The sequence below is a fragment of the Epinephelus moara genome, chromosome 8 (genome assembly GCF_006386435.1).
Source record: "Epinephelus moara isolate mb chromosome 8, YSFRI_EMoa_1.0, whole genome shotgun sequence".
Classification (NCBI taxonomy): Eukaryota; Metazoa; Chordata; class Actinopteri; order Perciformes; family Serranidae; genus Epinephelus; species Epinephelus moara.
Genome location: NC_065513.1, coordinates 16046123 through 16073537, shown reverse-complemented (window position 1 = coordinate 16073537; position 27415 = coordinate 16046123). Strand labels below are relative to the sequence as shown.

The 27415-nt window shown below is 44.6% G+C and overlaps 1 protein-coding gene across 1 annotated transcript in view; it reads right to left on the bottom strand.

The window, feature by feature from the left end:
• Nucleotides 1-23: 23 nt before the first annotated feature.
• adgra2 (adhesion G protein-coupled receptor A2) overlaps nucleotides 24-27415 on the bottom strand; it is a 47645-nt gene continuing 20253 nt past the window's right edge. Inside the window, exons 2-19 of the mRNA XM_050051792.1 lie at nucleotides 23808-23879; nucleotides 10001-10072; nucleotides 8971-9042; nucleotides 8808-8879; nucleotides 8106-8269; nucleotides 7505-7718; nucleotides 7169-7333; nucleotides 6891-7089; nucleotides 6642-6791; nucleotides 6384-6545; nucleotides 4805-5005; nucleotides 4471-4660; nucleotides 3712-3920; nucleotides 3496-3623; nucleotides 3290-3413; nucleotides 3062-3210; nucleotides 2252-2341; nucleotides 24-2099 (exon numbers count right to left, since the gene is read on the bottom strand). Coding sequence (XP_049907749.1) covers nucleotides 680-2099; nucleotides 2252-2341; nucleotides 3062-3210; nucleotides 3290-3413; nucleotides 3496-3623; nucleotides 3712-3920; nucleotides 4471-4660; nucleotides 4805-5005; nucleotides 6384-6545; nucleotides 6642-6791; nucleotides 6891-7089; nucleotides 7169-7333; nucleotides 7505-7718; nucleotides 8106-8269; nucleotides 8808-8879; nucleotides 8971-9042; nucleotides 10001-10072; nucleotides 23808-23879 — 3853 coding nt within the window. The 3' untranslated portion in view covers nucleotides 24-679. The remainder of the gene's footprint in view (nucleotides 2100-2251; nucleotides 2342-3061; nucleotides 3211-3289; nucleotides 3414-3495; nucleotides 3624-3711; nucleotides 3921-4470; nucleotides 4661-4804; nucleotides 5006-6383; nucleotides 6546-6641; nucleotides 6792-6890; nucleotides 7090-7168; nucleotides 7334-7504; nucleotides 7719-8105; nucleotides 8270-8807; nucleotides 8880-8970; nucleotides 9043-10000; nucleotides 10073-23807; nucleotides 23880-27415) is intronic.

Here is a 27415-nt window from a genome sequence, read left to right as displayed (position 1 = left end):
AGAAATAAAAATGAAACACTGTATGTATTCAAAAGTCTCGCATAGCTTTTTTAATTCACTCAAAGATTCTGTACAGCCACAGTCATGCGATTGCGCTCCTACTGTGTATGCTCACACACACACGCACACACACACACACACACACACACACACGCACCCACACACGCGCACACATACACATAGAAAAGCATACATGAGCACACGCAAACAGTTACTTGAAGCAAACGTAAGTGTGACAGGTTGTCCACAGATTAAATGCATATAGCTGTACTTTGGAAATGGACCGTCTTGCATTCCATTTCATGCTATAGTTGATATGCATAGAAAAAAAATCACAACTAAAACAGTAAAGCTTTCATTAGACATCAAAAAATCAACATCATATGCCAATTTCAGAGACATCTTGTACATTTTTTTGTGTGAAATGAATAAAATAAATGAGTATCTTATGTTTGAAAATGACAATAAAAAACCTGCCTCATTATATATATTTTTTACCATTTCACAGCAAACTCTCACGATGCTACAGAGGCAAAAGTACCAGTTCAGGGTCCTGGATGCCTTCATGATTTTATATCTTAAATTATATAATTATTATAATCAAGAGACCATTAAAACATAACCCAATCATTTGAGAGTCCATTAAGGTCATGCATAGAAGTTCACATATAAGTATAGGTTACACTGTGGTTTCACTTTTCCACAAACCACTCTTCATTCCAACCGAGCTCTGGGATTGGTCTGTGCCGCTCATGTCCTGTTCCAGCTCGAGCACTGAGTTTTTGAGGGTGCCATTTGGGGCAGCAGCCCCAGGCACAGTTGTGGTGACACTGTTCAACGGGTAGGAACAGCGCTTAGTGTCTCGCTCTGCAGCGGCTGCCAGTTTCAGATTGTCTCTGCTGGCGCATCGTCTCTGAGCGCCGTGCATGGCTGCTCTGCTGGCCATAGAAGGCAGCAGGGGGAAGGGTTTGCGGCTCCCACTGCTGCCCCCGTCACTTCCCTCTGAGGGGCTGGTCGCCACTGACTCTCCAACATGCTTCCCATTGGTAAGCGGGCTTGCCTGGTTCTCTGAGAGGCTGTGGTGGATGCTACCATTCTCACTCGTAGCCTGTTTGTGAACAGCATGTGAAGAACTGAGGTGATCTAAACCAGTGGGTCCTAATGCTCCCAGGCTGCCCCCACCTCCAGCAGTCCTTAGAGCTTTGAGTCGATAGTGACCTCTGCCCTCACCTCGATGGTGATACTGGCTGCTTCCTTGTTTAGTTCTGCTACTCACTTTCCTTCTCTGGGGATGCACTGGGGCTGCAGAGTTTATGGTGGGCAGAACATTGTTTGTTGGCTTGTTGGTGTTGTCAGTACTGGTGCTGGTGTTGTTGCCCGCGGGGGCACGTGAAGTGTTGTTTGGATTATCTTGTGCTACCTGCAAGAGGTTGGTGAGCTTGCATGGCCCGGGGCCCACACTGCTGATTCCACTTGGCGTGGATGATGAACGAGCTGATGAGGAGTTATGAGAGTCACCAGGTGGATGGCAGTTGATAAAAAGTTGTGATCCCTGCTCAGAGGTCTGCACTCCACTCCCCGTAGTGCAGGTGTGCGTGTAAGTAGACATGGGATGGGAGCGGCGGTAGCCTGGGCAACATGCCAGCCATGAGGCCTGCACGTCCAGACGTCGAAAGCAGTGGTGCACCACCAGAAACACCCCCAAAACTGTGGCAGCTATACCATAGAGACAGCTGAACAACAAGCTAGTGTGTCCTGTCAGCCACATTGCCATGGCTCCACAGCACCACAGAACCACAAACAAGAAGTGGGTTGCCACCAGTACTAAGAACTGTGTCTTCAGCGAGTACTGGTCCTCCGGCGCCACAACAGGGTTTAAAGGCCCCACAACTGAGTCTGTGGAGAGGAGGCTGGTGCTTCCTGCAAGTGCAGGCTGGCTCTCTGTCACAGGAGAGGACAGGGTGGTTCCTGTGCATTCTTTGGCCACACGATGCCTCAGGCGAAAAACAGTGCACAGGAAATAGATCCAGGTCACCAACACCACTAGGCCAGCAGGGACAAAGAAAGACCCCAGACTGGGGCGCCACACCAGCCAGCAGCTGCAAGAGGCAGAAAAGAAGTCAGGAAGGTCAGTGCAAAAGAATGACACGTCTGTGTGTTCAGTATATCACAGAAATATTCACTTCAGCACCAAACAAAACAACACAAAGTCAAGGACCAAATGGCTCAAGGATAAAAGAGAAGCACTTACTAAGGGCTGTTGTCCCCGTAGTTGTTGACATTGACAGCTGCAGTGATCCCACAAATGATAAGAGAAACTCCACCAGCTATCAAGTAGAACCTTGAATAACAGAGAAAAACATATAAAATACAAGTTTCCAGCTGCCGTTTTAAAAATAAAGAGCAGTTCTTGTTTGTGCCGAAGGACACTGTACGACCTTTGGCTGCTATGATGTTTTTAAAGTGTGCATGTCAGTGTCATTTTCCTGTTTGTGTTTTTATGTCTCTCTGGCGGTCTATAATCTGAACAGAACTATGTGATCTGTCACTCTCATAGTGGGCAGAGTGTTACAAGGGTCAGTATGGGCTCCAGAAGTCTGTGATTTACTGCAGCCTGATCCCATGTGGCTAAGTGGGCAACAAAGGAGTGGCGGGAGGGTCAGCGAGGTCAGTGTATGATCGCAGCTTCAGGATCACAAGGGCAGGGGGGAGAGGGAACAGAAGGGAATATTTGGGAAGACAGTGCACCCCCTGAATCATCCTGCTCAGATTTATGATGACCCTCTGTGCTGCCGTTATGTTGGTTTCATACATCCCCCCCCCCCTCCTCATACAGGCTTATAGCTTTTTTTGTGCCTCACAGCAATGCTCTGTTATGTTCCTCCAAGGTTTCCTCTAAAACAGAGGGACTTTGGTTGAAGGGCACAATGAACCACTTTGATGCCGCACACTTTGGGTGGCCATGCACAAGAACTGTCTAAAACATTAACTGTACTGACAGCAAACAACAATCTCATAGTGCAGGCAGTGGGTGAAGGTGAGTTGTGGCTTGCTCACTGACCTGAGCATAGGTCGCTGAGTGGGTGGAGCAGGAGACTCTCCTTCTGGCTGCCGTGGCATTCTCCACACAGCCTCTTTGTAGATGACCCTGGCGCTGACTCCAATCCACAGCAGGGTCGCCAGCGAGGAGTAGTGCAGGGCGATGCCCACCTGTCACATGTTACAGTCAAGTAAGACATCAAGCTTACACGCAACTTACCAAAATGAGGGGGAAAAAAACTTAACTTACTGCTTGACAAACCAGTGGGTAGCTGGTCAGGCATATGCCTCCTGCGTAGATGGCTGTCGTCATGGCGATGTGGAAGCAAGTATTCAGTAATGTGTGCCAGCTTTTTCTTGATATGTGAATAGAACTGTTGGGCGTAGAGCAAAATATTGAGGGAAAGAAGAAAATAACAACCATCAGCAAGAAGTCTTCTCATGCACATACATTACCTGTGGTGTAGTATGTGTGTGATGATGATGGTAAAGAGGCAAAGGAGGAGCACTGCAGTACAGGCGTACACCACAGGGTGGAGCACCCTTACAGAGATGGGTGAGGAGTTGGGGAAGTCAGGCACCTCCTAGAAAACAATTACAGGCAAGTCAAATGAAAGTCTCATCCGACCTTGGAGAAGCTGGATGAATGATAAATGCTCAAGGCCATCGTACCTGCAGCACAGCATAGTTGCTGAGCAGAGCACAGCGCATAGTGGAGGTGCTGCTGTCGCTGTGGACCAGGTGACAGCCCTCCTGGCTCCAGCTTCCCTGTTTCTCCAGAGCCCTCAGGCTCCACTGGGCTGCCACAGCATCAGTACCTGGGGACAAGTGGCGGAGCGACACCCAGATGGGTTCTGAGTGGTTCCACATGCTGCAGCCGTCTGTCACAGAAAGGGGGGAAATTGAACGGAGAATTTTGTCACGGATACTTTTATATTGTTAGATATAAGTCAGTTTGCGATGCCCGCTCTACGTCCCCTCAGCATGTCTCATTTTCTTTTATACTGCTTGATGGATGAGTTCTCAATATCCCCTCAGAGATTTGGGCTACCTGTGCTTTTTATTTGCAGACGGGGAAAGCTAAATTGATAGCAAATATTGTCAAGGTCAAGGAAAAGTGAGTGGACAAAGAACGGTGCTGTGGTTTGTCAGGCAAGTAGCTCAGTTAAAGTAAATACCATTCGTTGCAAAAATGATAGAGAGAGAGTGGCTCCCTGCTTTTTCTTCAATAGATTTCTCTCTAGATCCAAATAGTTGGAAATCCATACAAAATGTTGGGTGTTTATTTGACCCCAAGACATTATCATTGATGTTACAGATAACTGCTACAGCACTGCAGCATTTAAAATATTTTAGCATGATGTTAAATGCAGTATTTTACTGTTGGAAAGACACGGTGGTTTCACTAAACAGGCTGAAAGGGTTCCTCACCTAAGCCAACAAATATGACAGGAGTGTTGACGCTACGTCGGCGAGACTGTTCCCCATTGTTGCTTGAGTTCCCAGACACAGGGAAAAAGCTGCCAGTTCGGAAGGCTACAAACTGCAGCTTACAGTCTGCTGGAGCATCAGGAGGAAACAGAGTAGCTGGAAGAGTCACGGAGGCCAAGGCTACTGAATTCTGGAGAGAAAAAAACACAAGACAGATGAAATTCACCAGTACACCTCAGTTACTGTGAATGCAGACACAATAGGTTACTGATGACACAGTGTAAGTGTAGTGACAGTAGCCACAAGCAGATGTAAGGGGGGGTTCACGTCTCACCTTAAGGGGAAAATTGTTGAGGGAGGTGTTATGGGAGCCGGTGCTGCAACGAAAACGAAGCTGCTGCTCATGAGTGGACTCTGATGTTTCCATCCCCACGCTTCCCGTGGAGACCTCACGACGCTGATACGCAGTGCAGGTTATGCCAGTGAAGTGGGCTGGTCGAATAAAGTGGGCCTCCATCACAATGTTCCTAGACACCTGCACGAATCAAAATCAGAGATAAATGGTAAAGATTTTTTTCCATATACACTCACCAGCCACTTTATTAGGTACACCTTGCTAGAACTGGTTGCCCTTTTCCTTCAGAACTGCCTTAATTCTTGGTGGCATAGATTCAACAAGGTGCTGGAAACATTCCTCAGAGATTTTGGTCCATATTGACATGATAGCATCTTGCAGTTGCTGCAGATTTGTCCGCTGCACATCCATGATGTGAATCTCCCATTCCACCACATCCCAAAGGTGCTCTATTGGATTGAGATCTGATGACTGTGGAGGCCACTGGAGCACAGTAAACTCATTGTCATGTTCAAGAAACCAGTTTGAGATGATTTGAGCTTTGTGACATGGTGCGTTATCCTGCTGGAAGTAGCCATCAGAAGATGGGTACACTGTGGTCATAAAGGGATGGACACGGTCAGCAACAATACTCAGGTAGGCTGTGGTGTTTAAACCATGCTCAGTTGGTACTAAGGGGCCCAAAGAAAATATCCCCCACACCATTACACCACCACCACCACCAGCCTGAAGTGTTGATACAAGGCAGGATGGATCCATGCTTTCATGTTGATACGCTAAATTCTGACCCTACCATCTGAATGTCGCAGCAGAAATCGAGACTCATCAGACCAGACAACAATTTTCCAATTTTGGTGAGCCCATACGAATTGTAGCCTCAGTTTCATGTTCGTAGCTGACAGGAGTGGCACCTGGTGTGGTCTTCTGCTGCTGTAGCCCATCTGTTTTAGTGTTCAACATTTTGATTGTTCAGAGATGGTCTTCTGCATACCTTGGTTGTAACGCTTGGTTATTTGAGTTACTGTTGCCTTGCTATTATCTTTAACCAGTCTGGCCATTCTCCTCTGACCTCTGGCATTTTTGCCCAGAGTACTGCCACTCACTGGATATCTTTTCTTTTTTGGACCATCCTCTGTAAACCTTAGAGATGGTTGTGTGTGAAAATCCCAGTAGATCGGCAGTTTCTGAAATAGTCAGACCAGCCCGTCTGGCACCAATTTGTGTTAACAAGCAGTTGAACAGGTGTACTTAATAAAGTGACCATTGAGTGTATATTGTCATTTGTTCTTCAGCCATCCAGATAATTAAATAGGATTTAATTTTGCTTTTTTTTTTTCTTTACATGTCATTGTTTTGTTGTTTCATAAGCAAAATCATTGTAAAAATATGACAAAATTTGCACCCTTACACCTTCGCTGCAAATTTAGAAACAACATTTCTTAAACTATGCATACATGTATTTCCTGTTGTCATAGTGAACTATAAACATATTAAGTGAGTTTCTCGAGAGGTCTGACTTGCTCTGTTAAAAAATCTACTTAGTTTGGACAGTCCCTACCATGGAGAAGTCCTGAGCATGGCCGTGTAGCTGAGGCCAGGCCAGCGTCTCTAGAGAATAGACTATGGAGCTGCAGGCTCTTTTCTCTCTCTGGGCAAGAGCGAGGATCTGGTCGTCGACCTGCATCAGGTTACTGCCCATCTCTACCAACACCTCTGACAACTGAAACATACACAAAGATGTTACAATAAAAGGATTGTAATGCCACACACACAGACCTTTATGGCCATGTTAAATGTGCAATTCAATCTTTCTCACCTCTCGCAGCTGTCTGACGTATTCCATAAATTTCTCCATCATTTGTGCCACATACAACACATCCACTGAGTCAGTGAAGCCTGCAGCCTCCAGTGTGTATGTGCGCACCTGATGTGCCAAAGTGACAGCATTGGATGCATTGATGGGCCTCTGTGAAGCAAGAGCAAAAAGGTGTGAAGTCTTGAAATTAACTTAACACAGTATGGTGTTTACTGAACAGGAACCATGTACTGTAGTAAAACTACTAACCAGGATGAAGGTATGCAGGACACGGGTGATGCCATTAGTGTAGTGACAGTCTGAATAGTCACCCTCCTGCCAGTTTCCAGAACGGTCACAGTACCTAGAGGCTTTTTTCTGCTCAATACCTCCCTCCACAGACAGGGAGGGGTAGCGCAGCTGCAGGCAGTACTGATGTGAGGTGATGCCTGCCAGAGTTCTGGGCCACCTGGGGATTCAAATCAGGGAAGAGTGAGAGCGCTGAATGCTTTGGGTATGTAATAATAATCACTGTAACTGTAACTAACCTGAACTCCCCACGGTTGTTGACAACTTTATCCTCTGGACAGAAGGAGGCGCTGTTCTCTAGCACCACTATTTCAACACTGCGAGACATATTGCCCCACCCAGTGGAAACCACACACTCCCACTCTCCCCTGGCCTCCACATGTACGTTGAATAGAATAAGCTCACTGCATAAAGAGGATAGAGACATTTCATTATTACACATTATTACCATATACTCCAGTGTGCGTCTGAACTAATTTAACATCCTTCTTTAGGTGTCAGATCACTCAATACTTTCTTTGCAAAATAATAAAGGTTATAAACATTTGAATATAGACCATAGGCTGTATCTGTACCTAGTGATGAAGGTGCAGTCATGCAGGACACTGTTTTCCAGCTGGACACCCATCTCTGGGTCAGAGGTCACCAGCTGACCATTGTGACGCCAGTGTAATGTGGTATTCTTGTCCACCAAGGCGGCGGTGCAATGGAAGGGCAGCCGATCGCCTTTGAAGACCACCTGACGCTGGGACGGCAGCAGCGACAGGGTGTGCAGCTCCAGAGGGCCGCCTGAGCAACATGGTGGGAAAAGACGCAGATGCGGCCGTTACACATTAATTCTGCTGCTCTCTCATTACTCAACCTCAGCTAAATGTTTCCACAGAAGCTATTATGAGTCTGCTGTTCTACAGCAGATTGGATGCAGACAGCAGCAATTCGTAAATGCAACCCACAGGATTAGTTGTCAACACGGCTCACTGATACTTTTAGAAATATGTCCCTGCTGAGCTGTTGGGATTGATCTCTTTCAACCCCTTTTGGTGGAGTAATCCTTGAAAATACTAGGAAGATCTTGAGCCCTGTTGTGCACTGTCATTGTCATTCACAAGCCAATGTTCTCTGAAACTAAGCGGTCAACCACCTAATTCATATGCCTCACTCTAGCCAGGCTCTTACCACAGCTCAGCTGGCTTTCCCTTAGTCCACGCAGGGGCTTTCCCCTCAGGCTCCTTGGGTAGGCGCACAGGGTTTCGTCCCCCAAACGGGCTGAACTGCTGCGAAAGAAACTTGGGACCCACTGCAACCCACAGTCACATGACAGGTAGTCTGAGTTGAAGTTCCTGGAGAGAGAAGTGATGGTCAATTATCATACTTTTCACCAGGCTCAGACACAGTGTTATCTCTAGCTGCTCATTATAGGATCAACATATCATATCAGGCTTGATGCATATTTATTAAGTGACACCCACCCCAACACCCTATCTGTTAGATATTACAGCTTTATTGTTTTCACTCTGAAATTAATTGACTGTTTTATGCAAGAACTGTCAGCACTGTGTATAAAAAAACAAGCAAAGCTGGTTCAGATTTGTCATATTTGTAGACAGACTTATCTTCTGATTTATGGTAGCCTGAGTTAGAACATAGTTTTCATCTACAAGTAATGCATAAATGAAAATATTCACATAAATCTTTGTTGCTTATTTGAGTTTTTCTGCAGCCTTGAAGTTGTCGTAAAAGCAAAACCCAAGGCAAAATAAATATAAACTAAAAATAATCTTTAGCTTTGTCTGGAATATTTATTGTTTTATTCATAGATGGAATGGTATGCTGTGAGAGTTTGTTGTGGTTATGGTGTCGACAGTGTCTAACACTCACACTAGCTTGAGGGACGGCAGCTCCTGAAACACTCCTGGATCCAGGGTCGATATGATGTTGCCAGAAAGATTCCTAGCCGAATACAATAGTTAGATGAGAACAAGTTCACTCCACAACACAGAGAGTTCAGTGTTTTTATGGGATGAGTTTACCAGTCGCTTACAGTTTAGTGAGATTGGTCAACCCCTGGAACATGTCTGCAGTCAGGCAGCCAATGCGGTTGTTGGATAGGTCACTAAAAGTGTGAAAAGACAAAGGAATGTGTTGGTTATTTTTTTATCGGGAGAACTCGTCTCAGTCACCCAGTCACAGATTGTGATATCTTGACTTTTTCAATAAGCATGTTGTTTTTGTGCTATCTGATTAAACTGGTAAAACTGTGCAGGACCTCCTTCTGTCTCGTTTGTAATAAAATAAATAGTGATTTTCCACTAGACTTTTAAAAGGCCTAGAATGTAAAACAACTATAAGCAAGCATGCTCACAGTCCCTGCCACTTTCCCTTATCTCTACTGCATGGGCCCTGTGAAGGTTTATCACCAGTGGGGTAAAAGCAGGGCCCCTGTTCTGCCGTCCACCTCTGAGTGTGATGTATAGCCACAGCCAGAGAGGGATCTGCTCTGTTGCACCTCTGACACTACCCAGCAGAGAGCTGTCCAGAGCATGTGTTTATCTCCCCCTGTTTGTTTTGAGAAGCCCCAGACCTTGCAGGGAAAACACAAGTAGTGGGAGGAGGGAAGGGGAGTCACGCGGCGCGCAGTACAGACGACCAGCTCTGACCCACGCCGCAACCAGACCTCAGTGTCCAAAGACACATTGAGTGAGTAGCGAGTGGCTACAAACAGCCGCCCTGTCACATCCAATGACGTGTGAGGAGCCTCTGCGTGGCCCTGAGGTTTGCATGGCGGTAGACGCAGGGCACCAGAGATGACATTGCAGGGGCCCCCGCAACGATTAGCAGAAACACTTAGTGAAGGGGGCCTTTATTGTCGCACTAACACCAGGAGCTCAATATAGCACATGACATCTGCCATGAGCTGCCAAAACAGTATCTGCTAATATGGGCCTGTCTCTACCTCTCATCTGTCTCATACCAAACAATTGAATTCAAAGTTTCCATGCCTGTGTTTATGATTTCCGTTAATATGTTTGCTGCTCTGAACCCGCATGTGAATCATGTTAATATCTACTTACAGTTTCCGAAGCTCAGACAGGCCCTGGAAAGCTCCAGGCATGATGGTGCTGATTAAATTGTGCTTGAGGTCCCTGAGGAGAGAGAAAATATTAGGATGATGAGAAAATGCATTCAGAGATGATGCTGAAATGCCTTAAATGAATAGTTCTAAATTCGGAGGGATACGCTTGTTTGCTTCCTCTTTGCCGAGAGTTAGATGAGAATATCAAGACCACTCTCATGCATGTGTGGCAAATTTATACCTGGAGCCAGCGGCTTGGCACAAAGACCCAAAATGAGGGGAAACTGCTGGTCTTGCTGTGTTCGAAGCTAACAAAATCTGCCTACCAGCACCTCTAAAGATCACTAACTAACATGTTATAATTGGTTGGTTTATGAGATCTCTACAGGGAGCTGAGAAATAGCATCAAATAGCCTATGGGATTTTTCCATTGGATTTTGGATTACTGCAAAAAATGAGCTGGTGGCAAACAAACATTTATGATACTTGCATGTACAGTTCACCAAGATAATCTTCTCAAACACCATTTTTTGATGTTTGAAGCGTAAAATGCAATCGCCAGAAGTAAATAGCTAACATTAGGCTATAAAAGAACTACACCACGATCGGATTGCTTCAACGTCACTGCCACAATGAGGCTGTGAAGCCATGTGATGACGTTCTGTACTTGAGAGACTTTGAGATGAGAGAACTGGGAGTGCTAAAATGCAAACTCATTTCCACGTTTAGGAAATGAGTTTGCAGTGTTAACAATGGCCTAAGTGCTGGCAGAGGCGTTAACCAAGGGGAGCTGGAGGGTGGGTGCTACACAATGCTATAGCATCCCAACATCAGTGGTAACCGCACAGCCCAGTGGGGGCAATAAGCAGCATTCACACACAGGGACTCACATACTCTTACATAAGATAAGATAAGATAAGATAAGATAAGATAAGATAAGATAAGATAAGATAAGCCTTTACTGTCTCCCTCAGGTCAAATATGTCTTGGGCATTGGAGGGAACAGAGGTGACATGGCCACACACGTACAATCAAACTACAAGTGACATACAGTATCATCCACAGATCCATACACTACAAGAGTATTGCACGATGCCCTAGTGCCACGTGAAGCTCAGATGCCCTACCTGAAGTAAATGCACAAAAGTCCTATACAAAACTACTGCACAAGAGCCCCACACATAGTAATTGCACAGGTGCCTGACACCAAAATCTTGCACATCCTTCTCACCTCACACCCACCTACACACACACACGCTCTTCATCTCCTACTGTTGAGTAGTTTGATTGATAGTGAGACTAATGAAAATGTACACCTGTTGAGCTGTACCTTCTGCCTGAAAGCATCAGCTCACACTCCTGGGATGTGGTGACTGTCCCCTCATATATCTCCTGGAGAGAAGATGGGGACAGCATGCCAATTATTTTTCCTGCCCTTCTTTTCAGGTTTTGGAGTTGTGATCTAAATTTGACTGCTGGCTGTAGCCTCATACTTAACAGACAGACATGAGAGTGGTATCGATCTTCTTGTCTTCTCTTAAGAAGGTAAAAACACATATTTCCCAAAATGCTGACCTATTTCATCAACATTAAGAGTTTAATAGAAGGCCTCTTTAAGTTTGAAATGAAGTAGAGTGGAGACACATTTCCTAAAGCTGGCTCCTCCAGTGGGACACAGCAGGATATTTCTGTGCACAGACAGGAAATCTTATCCCATCAGCCACCTGGGCTTGAGGTTAGCAAGACGTCGAGACTTGACCAAATAAAATATTAGTGGAATCTAAAACTGCAAGCAAAGGGCTCTGTCATGTTTCTGCTTGTTTCAGAATGACTCTTCCTGTGATAAAGTTGGCCATTGCAAACCATAAATATTAATTTCTTTGTCCTGCCTTTGAAGATCTAATTCCATACTATCCGCTGCACTTTTCCCCACCCTCTTCCCATTCCGCACCCACACCCATGTGTTTAACTATTCAGCCAGATGCCCCTCTCCATCAGCTAATCTGTGTTAGATTTTGAATCCAAGATGTTTTTTATTGGTCAGGTGGGAATAGCGAGGTTAAAGCGGGTCAGGAGATGGATGGTTATCGGCAGGACATGGCCGATGTGGGCTGGAATGCGATCCATGTTCCTGCAGCATGAAAAATGCCTGCTCCCATCGGAGTGGTCAGAGAAGAGGATTTCCTTCCAGGAGCTTAAAAGCATCAACGCAGTGACTGCATTTTTGTCTAATTCACTCCTGCCCAAGATGCCACTGTGGTAGGGAAGACCTCAGGGGACTTTCTGGTGCTTTTTCCACCAAAATTATCTGTCATCACTGTACTCGACCACGCTGCCTCACACCATGCGCAACCTCAGGCATCTCATAACCATTGTCTTGTCTGCTTTCCAAGAGATGAGCTATTTTGATCAAACTAGGGCAGGAAAATTGTTTTAGAAAATGGCTTCCAGTAAAGAATTAGACCGTGCGGTATGGCTGGGATAGAGTCAGAGATCAGGGTTTTTGCTGTTGGTCCGCGCTCTCGCTGAGCCATTGCTCATATCTGGATTATAGATGAGACAGGTTATAATGATGGAGCAAAAGCTGTCTGGCCTCGGACCAAAAGGCTGAGGTCTGTTGTGTTTGTCTCAAAGCAGACAGTCTTGGACAGCTCAGCCCAGCTCCTTGAGAGCATGCCAGCTTGTCATTTTGCAACAACTTCACAGCTTTTTAAAAAGGTGGAGACATTTCCACCTCTATGCTTCTGACCAAGAAGTTAAAAAAAAACATATCTGCTTGGTATATTAAAGTTTCACCAGTCAAATTAAAGACGAGGGTGTGTTTGACAGAAAACAACTCTCCTGTATGTGTGTGTGTGTGTGTGTGTGTGTGTGTGTGTGTGCCTCTTGGGCCTGTCACAATGTATATGCGGTAATCTTTGTGTGCCTGTGAATGTACATTAGTTTCTGCATGTCAGTAGCTGTATAGGTTTTGTTGACCAGAGAACAATACTGCTGTTTCCAGTCTGTGTGTGCCGGGGCTCATTAGTGCAGCGATGAAAGACGAGGCACTGCCCACTATTTCCTCTCTCTGATGACCGTCTCTCCCTCCCTGTCTGTCCTTTTCACACTCATACATACATGCATTTGCTGAGTAACACTGACCTCCATATCTATTGTAATAGATTTAAGACAACACTACAAGTAAACAAGACACCATGTAAACACCAAATCCTGAGGTTACTAGAAACTTCATGCCTTTCAACTTAGAAAGTAAAGATTCAAATGTGCTTCTTGTATTGGAATAAAGCATGATTCTCTTGTCATGAATGTTGTATGTGGAGATATCCACTCCACACACTTGTACTCACTGCTTATGCCACTCTAACCAAGCATGATGCAGTTTGTCATCGTGCCTTGCATTTCATTACAGGAGATAAATAAGAGAATCAATCAATTCAATTCAATCAATTTTATTTATAAAGCCCAATATCACAAATCACAATTTGCCTCACAGGGCTTTACAGCATACGACATCCCTCTGTCCTTATGACCCTCGCAGCAAACAAATGGGTTAGTCCTAATTAACAACAAGAATATAATTACAATTTCTTTTTAACTTTGTAGCCCGCTCCACATCTCTGCTTGAAGCTAGTGGTTCAAGGTTACATTAGCCGCTAGCAATATAACATGCCTGAATCTCAAATCTAACTGTTGGTGGTTGAGTTGCATTGAGGGTAATGTAGGCAACAGGTTTTGACAAGAATGTGTAGATTTAAAAAAGATGATTTCTCTGTTTTATCTGCATCACTTTTGATCCTTTTTCTTTTACTGTCCGTCATGAGTCTGCCAATGGTGTAGGAGAGCAACGCTAAATTGGTGGGGCACTCTTTCTAGTAACAATACACTTGAAGACTTTCAGAATACTTGACATCTAAAGACAATGTGAGTTTTTAGCAACAGGCCATAAGATTTTGCAAAGACTGGGGATCTTACATGGTCACTATTTACCGGACTATAACTAGATCCTTGTTGAGCTTATTTCCCATCCTGCTCCTGGTAGAAAATATTCTGCCAGACTCCCTTTAATTAATATGACATGTTAAGGATTCCTCATGAGTCCTCAAAGAAACAACAACACAACTCTAGAAACCAAAGATAAAAGGCATCACATGTCAACAGCATTCTTCTCAATTCGGCATCAATAATCCATAAAGATAAGCTGTGTTTATGTACAAACTTCCCATTTTGGATTTTGTCACCTCAACTCACTACCTGCCTCCCTTGGTCAGCTGCGCTATTTTAGTGGGAGGAGACTCTGGGAATGAGAGGTGAACCATTTCAAAAGTTAACATTTCTCACTAAAGTAAGTGCTTGTTGGTGAATCAGATACACACCAAACTGAACACAAACTCTTGTTCACAGCACAACCCCACCAGTTTCTCCTCCTTTTCCACAGAACAAAAGAATGAATACTTGGTCACATTTTTGTGCCACCCCTGAGTCTCCTTCATGTTTACTGTCTACCCAGTTTGATGCTTCCTGTTTGGTGATGGAGAGAGCACAGGTTGCTGACACGACTGAACTTCAGCATTTGCATGAGCCAAGACTAAAATCGTACAATAATATCAAACCAGCCTGATTTAATTGATGAGAAAAAATAAGACAGCTTGGACTGCAACTTACATGACTTACACCAAAAACTGAGATCACAGAAGCGCGCCACAACATTAGCAAAATTCTCCTGATTTTCTTTCAATATTGGAAATTTGTATGTGACAATAAAATTGCCTGAGTTGTTTGGTGTAAGGCTGGCCTCGGAGAATTGGGCCCATCACGGCATCCTTATTTGAAACCTTAAATATCAAAATTATTTCAAGATTTGCTGATGCTGTTTGTGTTGATATGTCTTCTCTCTATACAGTTCCCCTGCTGTGCTCAGTTCTCTCATGCAAAATAGATAAACATTTCTATCAAATTACCTTACAAAATAAAGGTCACAATAATTACAGTGTAAAACATGATTATGACTCAAAGGTATATTGGTCTTGGAGCGCATGAGGCAAAGTTATAGACAATAAACAGGACAAATGTAACAATGTACATAATGACATGTAACATCAGTTAGTGCATGCTTAAAGAACACACAGACACAAATGCACATGCACAAGCATACACATAGACGTTGGCTTTAGAAGACATTGAATCGGGTTGCATTCATTGCCTGGAGACTTACAGGAACCTAAAGCATACATGCACGACCCTGACTAAGCTGCAGAGAACCTTTGCCAATGTAACGGGCACTGACAGCCACACACTTGCACATGACACTGATCGTGTGTAGTTTTTAGCACCTCAAGCTCTCTGACTCATCGACTAGCAGAACAAAAACACATCTGCATTTCTGTACCTGGCTTGAGAGGTTACAGCGCTGTGTGTGCTTTGGCCTGAAGAGTGTCAGCAGTCCACTACTTCTGATACACTCTCTTATCACCACACTGGGGAATGTGGAGGAGCTCAACGGAGTCAACAGGACTTGAAGCACTTGCCAGGCACTGTAGCCCAAATGTCAGCTCTTGTTTCCTGCCACAATCCCATCTAAATCAGTGCTGCAGCCCCGCACCACTCACCCAAACTCTCAGATTTATTTCCAACCTTATTTCAAACCTACAGCGCAGTAGATCCAGCAGGCCTCATACTCAGGCGATGACTTGTCTGTGTGCCCTCTGGAGTAGACAGAGCCCTCCCTGACAACAGCTTCACAGCTCAGTGGCCTCGACACTGATGACAACAGCTGTCACCAAGCAAGAGGATAATAGCAGAGACAAGGAATACTTCAAAGCCTCATGCCCGCTGAGCATGAAAATATAGTTAAAAAGGTTAGAAGCCGTAACTTGTAGTGAGTTCTTTTTTTATCATCTTCAGTAGCAGCATGTACTTCCTCAAAAAACTACCGATTGGCGTTGACACATTATTATTCCTCTTTGAGTTATGCTTTGTAACCTTGGAACGTGCGGTGCTTTATCCGCTTCGCCACATGCGGCCTGTGTGATGGGGTTGTGACAGACTCAAGCTCACTCCCAGCCCTGAAGGAGCCATTGTCTGCTGCTGCTGGGCCGAACACCAGCGGCTGCCATTAAGAATGTCTTTCCCCCCCAAAAAACTCCTCCTGATCAATGGGGCTGGTCCTCTGCCATTCTGAAGAGTCATTTCTCTGTGGGTATATGGGATGAGCACCTGGGCCCCATGCAGGCTGGAGAGGAGCGACGTGCTTGTAGGGCAGCGAGAGGGTAATAATGAAGACATGGTCTGTAAAGCGCACCAGACGTGGAGTGCTCCATTATCAGGAGCACAGCGGCGGGGACTGGAGTGCTCCACTGACATTGTTTAGGCCCTGGACCTGGAGGGAGCTGGGAAAATGACTGAAGCCAGGGAAAGGCCACTCATTATCGCCAGACTGGAATCAAGAATTTCCTGTTCCTGGAATTTTTTAATGGAAAGACATGACATTACAAGGCCAAGCTCTATACTCATATTGTATTTATATCTAGATTCAAACTAATATAAGCAACTTCCTGACAACAGAAACAAATGTCTATAGAGGAATTAAAGCTTTGTTGGGGGAAAAAAGCAAGGGGGGGTTAACTGGCACCTTGGTTCCTGACAGAGGTCGGTTGAGACCATTTTTGTGCCGCGTGTCATTTCCTGTCTGGTTGGCGTCTCTAGCAGAGGCCCTTGCTCGTTTATTTTTACAGTTTCCTTTTTCTCCTTTTTTTACTAGCTAGCTTTCCCCTGTAGGGAGGGGCAGGTGGGTTAGGGGATTCAGTACTGAGCAAAATCGTCCCTGTGTATGGCCCCGCAGACCCCACCTCCCTACTCCTCAACACACTTGCTCACAATGGGGGCTCTGTAACACAGGCCCCAAACGTACTCCTGCCTTCCCCCCAAAACAGGAAACCGGGATCTGCCGAGCTCTTGTTTTTCTACTAATTTCCTGCTTTGCTACCCCTTCCCCAGATTATTTTCTTTGTTTTTTTTCTGGTTCCTCTCAGATTGGATATGCCTAATCAACTTTTTATCTGTGTTCATTTAGAGACCAATTTCTTTGGTGCAGCCATGAAGCTAAAGAAGCAAATATAGACTATTATATACATAGAGCGGCTATCATTTAGATTATAAAATAAATCTGAACAGTCACCACCTGATCATCCACTGCCAATACTCGAAAACGGCCCTGAGCTCTGTCCTTGACTGACAGTTACATAAACCGTGGATCCAACTCCACAGAAATAGCAATACACACTTTTATTTGAAGTGTAAAATGTCCTAAGTTGATTATGTGTTTCTATAGTCTGAAGCAAGACTGAGCTGGAGATTATTCTGCCAAAGAAAACTCTGGAACCACGGACTGTTATTGACTTCAGTTCTGGCTTTTGGAGCGGCCGAGACAAGGGGGCGATGCCTGCTTTGGCAGCTCTGCTGATTTTCATGAGATCTACCAGCAAGCACATCAGTCAGATACAATTAAAGTTTATGGTTTAAATGAGACATAGAGTAGAACATAATATTTGTCAGATTAATAATAATGTTAAGTTTCTCAGGGTCAGAGGTGACCGTTTTCTCAGGAGAGAAAAGGCAGTAAAATGTTATTTTGTTTCAGTTTTTCCACTTACTGACCTCGATCATATTAATGAAATGATATTACTTAAATAGAGTGCCTCAATCTGAAAGACCCAAAAGTCACGTTGAACATCTTTACCAATAAATGAACAGACACAGGGTTCAAACAATGTACACATTATAACTGGGGAGGAAACTGGAGGAAACGCCTTTCATTCAAATTATCAATGAAAAGGGGGACTCATGTCCGTGAGTGAATTTTCAGCCAGTAGGTGGACTACAGCATGTAGAGAGTGAGAAGGGGGAGGAACAGCGAGAGACCCAGTGAGCTGGGAGAGGGGAGATGCAAAAATAAAGCAGAAAAGGAACACAAACGGAAGTGGGGGGAAGTAAGTCCAGGGAAAGCTCAAGTTCCTCTGGAGGAAAAAATGCCATTGAAACCATATCGAGTTTGCCGAAAGAGTGTGCGAGAGCGAGTTACTGGCGTATAAAGCGTACGATTTGGTAATGGGCTTATGAGGGGGCTCGCTCGCTGTTTCAATAAACCCCCAGAGCCATGACTGAGCTAGGCTTGCAATACAAACACACCCCGTTCCTTCAGTTTATCTGAAAGACACATCTGGAGTCTATCAACTCCAGCAGCACCCCCCTTTCTGTTTCCACTCTCCAGCACGCTTAACCCCTTCCTCACCCGCTCCACCCCTTAATGTCATGCACTCTCATTAGGTGACTGTTGCCTAACCGGGGGCCACTCAATGGCGTGTGCAGGCAAACATGCTTACACAAATGTTCATTTTTCTGTGAGGGAGAAATGAGACTCCCATGTGCAACCAACCTCCACAGCTGGCCTTAGCTCTCCTCCGAGTGGTGGGCTGGTACAATCTGAACCTTGTCTTCCCCAGACTGGTCTAGACAGAAGGGCTCCTTGCCATGTCCGCACATTCTCCGCTGTTTTTACATGCTTATAGCGCTGCCCACCTCTGCTTTGTTCCCACTCATCAAGGTAATTTGCTTAGCCTGTGTGGAAATAATGTTAATCTCCCACTAAGAAAAACAACCTCAGATTTATATAAGACAAACTGCAGGAGTGTGCTTTCCTTCTCTCCCTCCCCTCTCTCTCCCTCTCTCTCCAGCCACCATACCATCTTTAGCCATCTCGGCTCCGCTTCCCCTGTGTCAGATGGTAAAGTTGTTTAAGTTGGACAACATCCTAACCCCAGCCGCTCAGAATGGCAGAGGCGATTTCAAGGTTGGTTTCAGAGAGGCTCAGGCAAAGACTGAGTTTCCCGCCTCCCCTTTTTGTGAAACAGATACTATCAAGTCAAAAAAGTAATGAATTGGCCTCAGCCTTCTCCACCATAATGTGATAATCGTGTATATATTCTCTATCATGCAGACGTCTTTCTAAACACATCCAACATCTGCACATACTCATGCCCTGTGTGACTTAATGGTCGCAGGTTTCAGCGCAAACTTCCCTTAATTCTTGTTGCTCCGCATAAATCACAAGCAGCTCTTTATTTCCTGCTGTTGAATGAAGCTGTTGTAAGTCAACAGGAAGTTTTTAATAATCTTGCATGATATTTCCTGTGCATGCTCTTCTGTAGTGCAACAAAAGTACAGTCATGCCAGGTAGATTCATACACATTTTAGACTCTCTTGTTGACAAAGTCTATCATGCTGCCAACACCTATGAGCCTCTAACCACCAGTCCATAACCACAAGCCTCACTCCTGCCTTTCAGACCTGTTCACTGCAAGCGCCCTGCTGCTCCCTCATCCATCATCATCGCTGCCCTCTGCTCTCCCTCTCTGCTCCCTCTCTCCCTGTAGGGCGAGCAGACCTGGTAATGAGGGCCCCTTGTGCCCCTGCCTGCCTGTCCTGTGTCCCATGGTGCAGTGGGGCCCAGTTGGACAAGAGCCAGACTGCCTCGGCCCTCTTTGCTCATTATTCTCATTACCTCGGCTCAAATCAGCACAGGACAGGCTGCTGGGATCTGTCCACAACTCATAAAGGTCCCAGCTCATTAGCAGGGCCGCCAGCGTCAGCTCCCATCAGAAAGGGTGTGCACAGAGGTGGAGGTACTCAAATAGGTACAGTATCAAAGGCCTGATATTTTGCATATATAGCAAGCACCGCCACAGAAGCCAGGTATGATTCAACGGGTGTTTCATCGCAAATGCTGGAAAAAAATGAGGGATTCCAAGATCCAAATGTAGCTGTTGGATGGCAAGCCTATTTAAAAGAGCTACAAAAACACAGTAGTCCAGTAAGAGGGCAAAAACAAACAAGGCTAAATTGCTCCTCTGCACTTGGGTGGTTTGGCAGGTTATGAAGGCAATAGTGGCTTTGAGGAGGTTTGTCCCAATGAAAGGGCTAACTGTGTAGATCGCTGCACTGTCTGGCCCAGGCCTGGAGGAGGGTGGCCTGCCCTGGAGCTGTATTCTCCAACTAACAACAGCAAATCAGACTGCATTCAACTCTGAATAGATGTCTGGTGTGAGTGTGTGGGTTTTGAGTGAGCATCTGCTGAGAGAGTTACCAGACCTATTTGAAATGACTGGACAAGAAGCGAGGGTGCCCATACTAGGAAACACTCTCACAGCTACAGTACACAAGTCACAACAGAGATGGGCCAGGAGTGAGAGTGTGCATGTGCAGCCAGGGAGCAGACTGTGTTTGTCCTTGTCACGTAGGGGAAGAGACGCAGTGTAATTCCCTGATGTGTGTTTACTCAGCCCTAGTGGGCTGGCCCTTTGATTACAGCGCTGACCACATAATATGAGTAACTGTTCACTACTGCTCCAAATGACAAGCACATGTAGACGACAAACTGGAAACAATGAGTGGACCTGAGGAGCGATGGCTGGCTGAGGAGACAAAACAAAACTGAGATCTCTCAGTATGCACAAAAACTCACGTCCAAACCTTTACCGTGAAACTTACTACTGAATTCATACCCTCAAACCCTTCCATCACTGTGACGGTGAATTTCAATGTGGCATTTTTCACATCAGACAGCAATTTTACCATGAGCTCAGATGTAATTATAAGCTGTGCAGGGCTCAATTAAAGGTTGAAGACGTCAGAGTGAGTGAGCAGACCTCCACCGCTGTGTGTCAGGGAGCCAGCAGAGGTTAAGGCAGAGGAGTGAAATGAGGCCTGCATGATTTACGTTATGTCCTCTCCTCACACCAGACGCCCACATCTCCCTCTGTGGAGCACAAGTATGTGTGAGTGTGTTTGCCTGCCTGTTCTGCATCTTTCTCCCAGGTCTTTAAGCTGTGAGCCTGCAGGAACGCTCCACCCTGTTACCCCCTGCTGGTTTTATCACAGCTCCAGCTACAAGGCCTAGTTAGTGGGTAAGCTCAGGTTACCCGACCCACCGACCCCGCGGCACTACGGGGAACCCTGTCTGCACTTATAAAAACAAGCAACATCAGCTCATTTTACATCAAACAATTGAAGCTACAGATCTTCCTCGCCTTTAATTTAGTATCAGCTATTCTCCCTGGTGGTATTAGTCACAGGATTTCGGTGTCATGTCTTCCTGTCAACAACTTTTTCAGCGTCTTCGGTGCAAGACAGTTGAAGTGAGAACTTGGCCTTGGAATTGTTCACCCATAGCATTCACATGCCAGACATAAAAAGAGCAATTTCAGCAAATTTGGCTATTGTCCTCGACTGGCACGTCTGATGTGAGCTCCAGCAGGTAGGTACTAACAAGCTAACAAGTGCAGCAAATTACCATATTTTTCCTTCTTTCAACATTTTTGAGGAGCTCATTAGCTTCATGGGTGGCAGCTCTGAGTGGCATGTGGAACTAATATCCCTTCAACATACTCACCCCCTCACAATGTAAGTATGTCTGTCTGCCAGACTACAGTATCCAGGCTGAAGCGGCTCCATGTGTGTTGTTAGCTGCCAGGATGTTATAAAGCTTTACTGGGATGCTCTTTAAAACAACACCTTGAAAGAGTGTCTGGTGAGAAACACACTAGATGTAATTCTTACATCCCAGAGGCCAAGAGTGGTAGCTGGTAAACACCAGTCTTTACCGTAATCACTGAGTTTGACCAAGAGACATATCATATCATATATACCGTACACTTAACCTTTAGCACACCCTGCTAGCTGTCCATCTCCTCTTATTCCAGTCAAGTAAGGCAGAGGTGGGACCAAGTCATTGTTTCGCACGTCATAAGTAAGTCCCAAGACCTAAACTTTTTTTGAGTCGTAAACAAGTCATAATGCATTCTTTACCAAATGTAATGCAATTTAAACGGCAGAGTAATGATAGATTAAATTTACAAAAATGAATGCTTTTTATTATTTGAATGCATTTGTCAAAACAAGTTTGTTGGAACTTCTATTCGTTTTTTGTTGACCACTGCATAGTTTTTGTACGCCAACACAATATCTTTGGTATCATTGTTTCCAACTGGCGCTTCATAACATGACATTAGCTCTCCATGACACTCTCGTGCAACTTCACTGGATGCTGACGGAGAAGTTCAAACAAGGTGAATCTGCGGACTTAAATGTCGACTTGCTGGAAATATTTAGTGTTAATGTCTTGTGTGTGTGTGTGTGTGTGTGTGTGGTGGTTAGCACTGTCGCCTCACAGCAAGAGGGTTCCTGGTTCGATCCCGGGTGTGGTAGCCCTTCTGTGCGGAGTTTGCATGTTCTCCCCATGTCAGCATGGGTTTTCTCCAAAGACATGCAGGTTGGGGATAGGTTAATTGGTGATTTTAAATTGCCCGTAGCTGTGAATGTGAGTGTGAATGGTTGTTTGTCTCTATGTGTCAGCCCTGCGATAGTCTGGCAACCTGTCCATGGATGGATGTTAGTTGATTCAGGAAATGGAGTGAAACACTTCTATAAAACATAATTTCAAATCTTTTGGCTTGGGGGAATGATTCAATTCANCAGCCCCCCTGTGACCCTCAAGAGGATAAGCGGTTAGAAAATGGATGGATGGATGGATGGATGGATGTTAGTTGATTCAGGAAATGGAGTGAAACACTTCTATAAAACATAATTTCAAATCTTTTGGCTTGGGGGAATGATTCAATTCAAATCAAAAGGCTACAGTCCAAATGAAGTCAGGAGTCACTGGTGTCAAAGTCCAAGTCAAGTTGCAAATTTGTGACTTGAGTTCAACTCAAGTCACAAATTTCTGAGCAGTGTTCAGTGTTTGGACTCACTTGAATCAGCATGCTTTGAGCTAAATGCCAACATCAGCACGCTAACATGCTCACAATGACAATGCTTATATGTTGATGTGAAGCATGTTTACCATCTTAGCATCCTAACGTTTGCTAATAAGCACTGGTCAAAACCAAAGAACTGGAAAAGGTCATGGCGTTAGATGAAAAGTTAGCCAGAGCTATCATAAGCTATTATCCATCCTCTGGGAACCATGAATGTCAAATGCCATGACAATCCATCCAATAGATTTTGAGACAATTCACACAAAAAAAAACTACCTCATGGTGCTGGAGAAAAAGTCAAAGGATCACCAAAGTCATTGTGATTCATCATCTATGGACTATGAATATTTGTACCAAATTTCATGACAATCCTTCAGTAGTTATTGAGATATTTCAGTCTGGACCAAAGTGGTGGACAAACCAACCAACAGACAGACTGAAGTGAGTGATAAGGCAAAGAGCTACCCTGATAAGCAACAGTGCCCACCGTGGTTCCTTTCCTGTTTGTCACCAGTAAAAGTCTTTCATTCATATTCTCCCAGAAATTATCCTGTCTATCACCTGTCTCACACCCCATTCAGAGAGATTACGGTGCTACTGAGGAGGGCTAGACTGCTGCCTGTGAACCACAGGCGAAGCTGCCAGCACGCACCTCCTCCCAGAGATCTCCCTTATCTTGTCCTGTGGAGTGGGGTTTACCTGATAATGAAGGACTAAAGTGTAATTATGTGAGCTTTTCAACATAACTCTGCGATAGCCAGTCTGAGTGTATCATCCTCCCTGCTGGACAGAAGCCCATGAATGGATAGCGGCAAACGGAGCAGCTAAGATCTCACTGATACGCTGTCTGTATTTCTCTACAAAGGCCCCGAGGCGTGCTAAAATAACAGCTCACACATAAGATATATCTCATCTTGTACAAAATAAACATGACATTGTAGCATCCGCAGAAGTGAAGTATTCATATGGGATAATAAACAGTAGGCTACTCACAGTTTCTCCAAAGCGTTAAGTCCAAAGAAGGATCCATTTCTCAGAACTCGGATCTTGTTGTGGCTCAGTATTCTGTAGAAAAGAAACGGTATTGTTAGAAATATTCCCACTGAGAATAAATTGAAGCATATCTCATGGTGCTAAATCACTATCTTGGACATCAGCTTCACGGCTAAGGGAGAGTTCAGGTTTAACTAAACACACAGTGAAGGGGTCACAAGAGGAGGATGAAGTCCAAATAAAATGTCTAATTGGTGCTGCAGTCACACGACATTAGTCTGACCACAGACATTAGCTTAAGATGTTTCCAATTAATGTTAAAGACGGAGTAGGACATCAAGATAAGGAGGGAAGCTGTAATCTTGATAATCATTTCGCATACATTTTCACATCAAAAGGATGTCTGTCCACATCAAACGAGTGGCGGCACAGGCCATGTTAATTAGCCCTTTCCCTACTGGCGAATCACTTGGCTTATGGGGCTCTTATCAGACCTGAAGGCAGAGGGCCACGGGACACACTGGAAGTGAGGCTGAGATTGCTTTGTCCGGGAAATGGATATTTACAGTAATCATTTTGCTCTGACGGACTTGCCACTGTCAGAGTCAGTTAGAAAAGACCTTTGTATAGACTTTAAAGGGATAGTTTGACTTTTTTGGAAATATGCTCATTTGCTTTCTTGCCAAGAACCAGATTAGATGATTGATAACACGGTGTACATTAAATATGACCCTCAACCAACAGATGTTTAGCTTAGCACAAAGACTGAAAGCAGAGGGATATCAGCTAACCTAACACCTGACATTATTATGGATCCTACTGAATAGTTTGATTGGCTTTTTTTTTTCTGGTGTGTCACGTTCAACGTCATGGATGGGCCTGAAAACAGGTCAGTAATTAGTAGAAAGCAGCATGGAGGCCAGTGAAATGTTACTATAGTTACTTGTTTTCTTTACATCTCTTACTTACTTAGTCTCTCTCTCAAACTTGATGCTCAACTAAATTGTGAACGATGATCGAGTGCTGCTGGGACAGAAACGCACAATATTTTGTGGAGGCCTGTTATTGCATTTCGACGGTAAAGGGGCTAAAATGGGTGTGTCCACCGGGGTGTCATATTTCCATCACTGCTGATCTGAAATGATCGGAGCTGGAGCCGATAAAAACCCATGACTACTGCAAAGACATTCGTCCTGGGAGGAGATGCTAATGGTGACCTTACCCTTTAAACACAAAAGCCAGATGTTAGTGGGTGTTAGTGGGTTTATTGTCCAGTGGGAAAAGTTCTTGAGATTTAAGTGGTAAATTTACAAGAAAAAAAGCCACAAATGTGCTGCCAGAAAGTCAGGTGATGTAGTAAAAAGAGCAAAACAGTCCATGGAGAGAGTAAGGTGTGGAACTTCCACACAGGAGACTGAGATTCAAGTTCTGTGTGAGTCAGTGTGGGCTTATTATTTTCCGATTTGGTTGACTTAATTTTTTAGTTTTTAGGATGTACAAAGCTGCTGAATGTACAATGTGTTTATATTTTAGCAGAATAGCTGAATAGACCTGTTCATGTTGACGTCATATTTCAACATTGCTAGGATGCCCAAGAATATGCACCCACGTGTTAATAGACACACTGGCTATTTATGTCCCGAGGGTGGCAGTGGCATCATTGGTTATGGAAACCTGGGTGCTAAAACCATCTGCCACAAAAAAAAAAAACATACTCAAGTTGATGACCCTCAGTGGTTTAACTGCTCACCTTGCTGCAGTGAGGTAGAAGTGCTCTCCAGAACCCTATGACATCACTGTTGGGTGTGGTTATAGGTGCAAAAAAGCAAAACACAGCCTTTAACAGCCTCCTGGACCCATGGGGACATTTCTTAAAACTAAAATGTTTTTAAAAAAAAAGGCATTCATCCTTGTGTTTAAAGCCTTGTGGATGGTTGTCATGGTCTCCTTCAAAATATGTTTATACTGTATACTGACTTTGAGTACTGAGTTATACTGTATACTGTTTTGTCAAATACCCTTTGAAGAAACTATAATTGCCGCCTGGATTACGTTCACTGGCAATGTTTTATCAAATTCAGGAGGTGTGACGTTCTCGCAGTGCTCAGGAGTTGAAAGGAGCAGGTCAGGGTGAATGGTTGGGTCTACACCAGGGACTGGGGTTTGCATTGTGCATGTGTTGTTAGGTTTAGGCCACTAAAGCACTTGGGAGAGGTTTGGGAAAGATTGTGGTTTTGCTTGAATATTGAAACAGGCAATCCTGTCTTCAAGTCAGAGTTGACTTTTTCAATATTCAACCAAGACCAAGATCCCCTGTGCTGTTGCACATTTGTTGTACATGAACATAATTTTCAGGAGGCAGGGTTCAATGTTTACACTACTGTGTAACATGGCTCTGCGGATCCACGGACCTGCCCACGTCCCCTCAGCAAGAGCTCAGGGTACAGCAGGGGCTCTGCTCAGGCCATCATTAACACACCCTTCAGTTTCACATCATCTTCGCCTCTACCACATGGTGCTTAATGGGCTGTTTGCAACATTAAGTGTGTTCTTAATCGAGAGAGTGGAGCTGTGTGAGCGCCTTTAAAAGTGGGAGCGGACTGTGAACAGTCTGTGAGATTTACAGATTCGGCAGCAGCAGCAGTCCCCCCACCTCCCGTTTCCTGCCACATCAATAAAAACACCGCCTTCAGCTCTGCACCTTCCAACTCACTTAATGACCAGATTTAATCATCCAGTCTTGGTGTACAGGGACACAAACTGGCCTGACTTACTTCTTCACTTCAGTAACTTCACTGACAGGAAGACAGAAGAGAAGCACACAAAAGGAAAGCCAAAATGGAAAGTAAATTATCTTCTGCTCCAGTCATCCTGGACACCTCAATCAATATCTTCCTACAATTATCTGCCAAAATAAGAAACCAGAGAAATTTATTTTTAAACCGGCTGCAATCAAGAGACGAGAGCTGCTCCATTGATAATAACTATAATACTGAAACCGAGGCCGCTCTGTTTTATTTAGCATTTAAAACCAAAATTACCTTTATTTTAGGTTCCACTGTGAAAATGTGCAACATCAATGGAATTACTATCGCAAAAATCCACATTCATTTCCAAAGCTGAGGCCTCAGAAATTGACTGTCTTATTTCTCCCTTTGGAGAGAAAATTAAAATCATGTTCACAAATCCACAGTGAATTGTTGAGATAAATCACCGTTATTAAGTCAAGACTTTTTTTTAGGTTGGATGGTAGACAAGAGCAGAGTCAGTCCTCCTGTGGCGTAGCCCGCATTTGAACCTATGACTCTTGGACCTTAAGGTCTCTCACTTGACTTTGGGCACGGTATCTTTCCCATAACTGGATGCAGGCCCGAGATGAAAGCTACAGAAGATCCGGAACTGCCTGAATAATTCAATACAGATAGAAGAGGAGAAAGTCACATCTGGCAAAGAAGCAAGCCATTTAATTCAACGCAGACAGTTTAGATACAGATAGTTCCTTTTTAACTAAGCTTATTATGCAGGGGAAAAAAAACTATTAGTCAGTGAACAGCTTATACGTTGGTTTTGGTGTGCTCGAGTGTACATATGTGTGCATAAATCTTTAG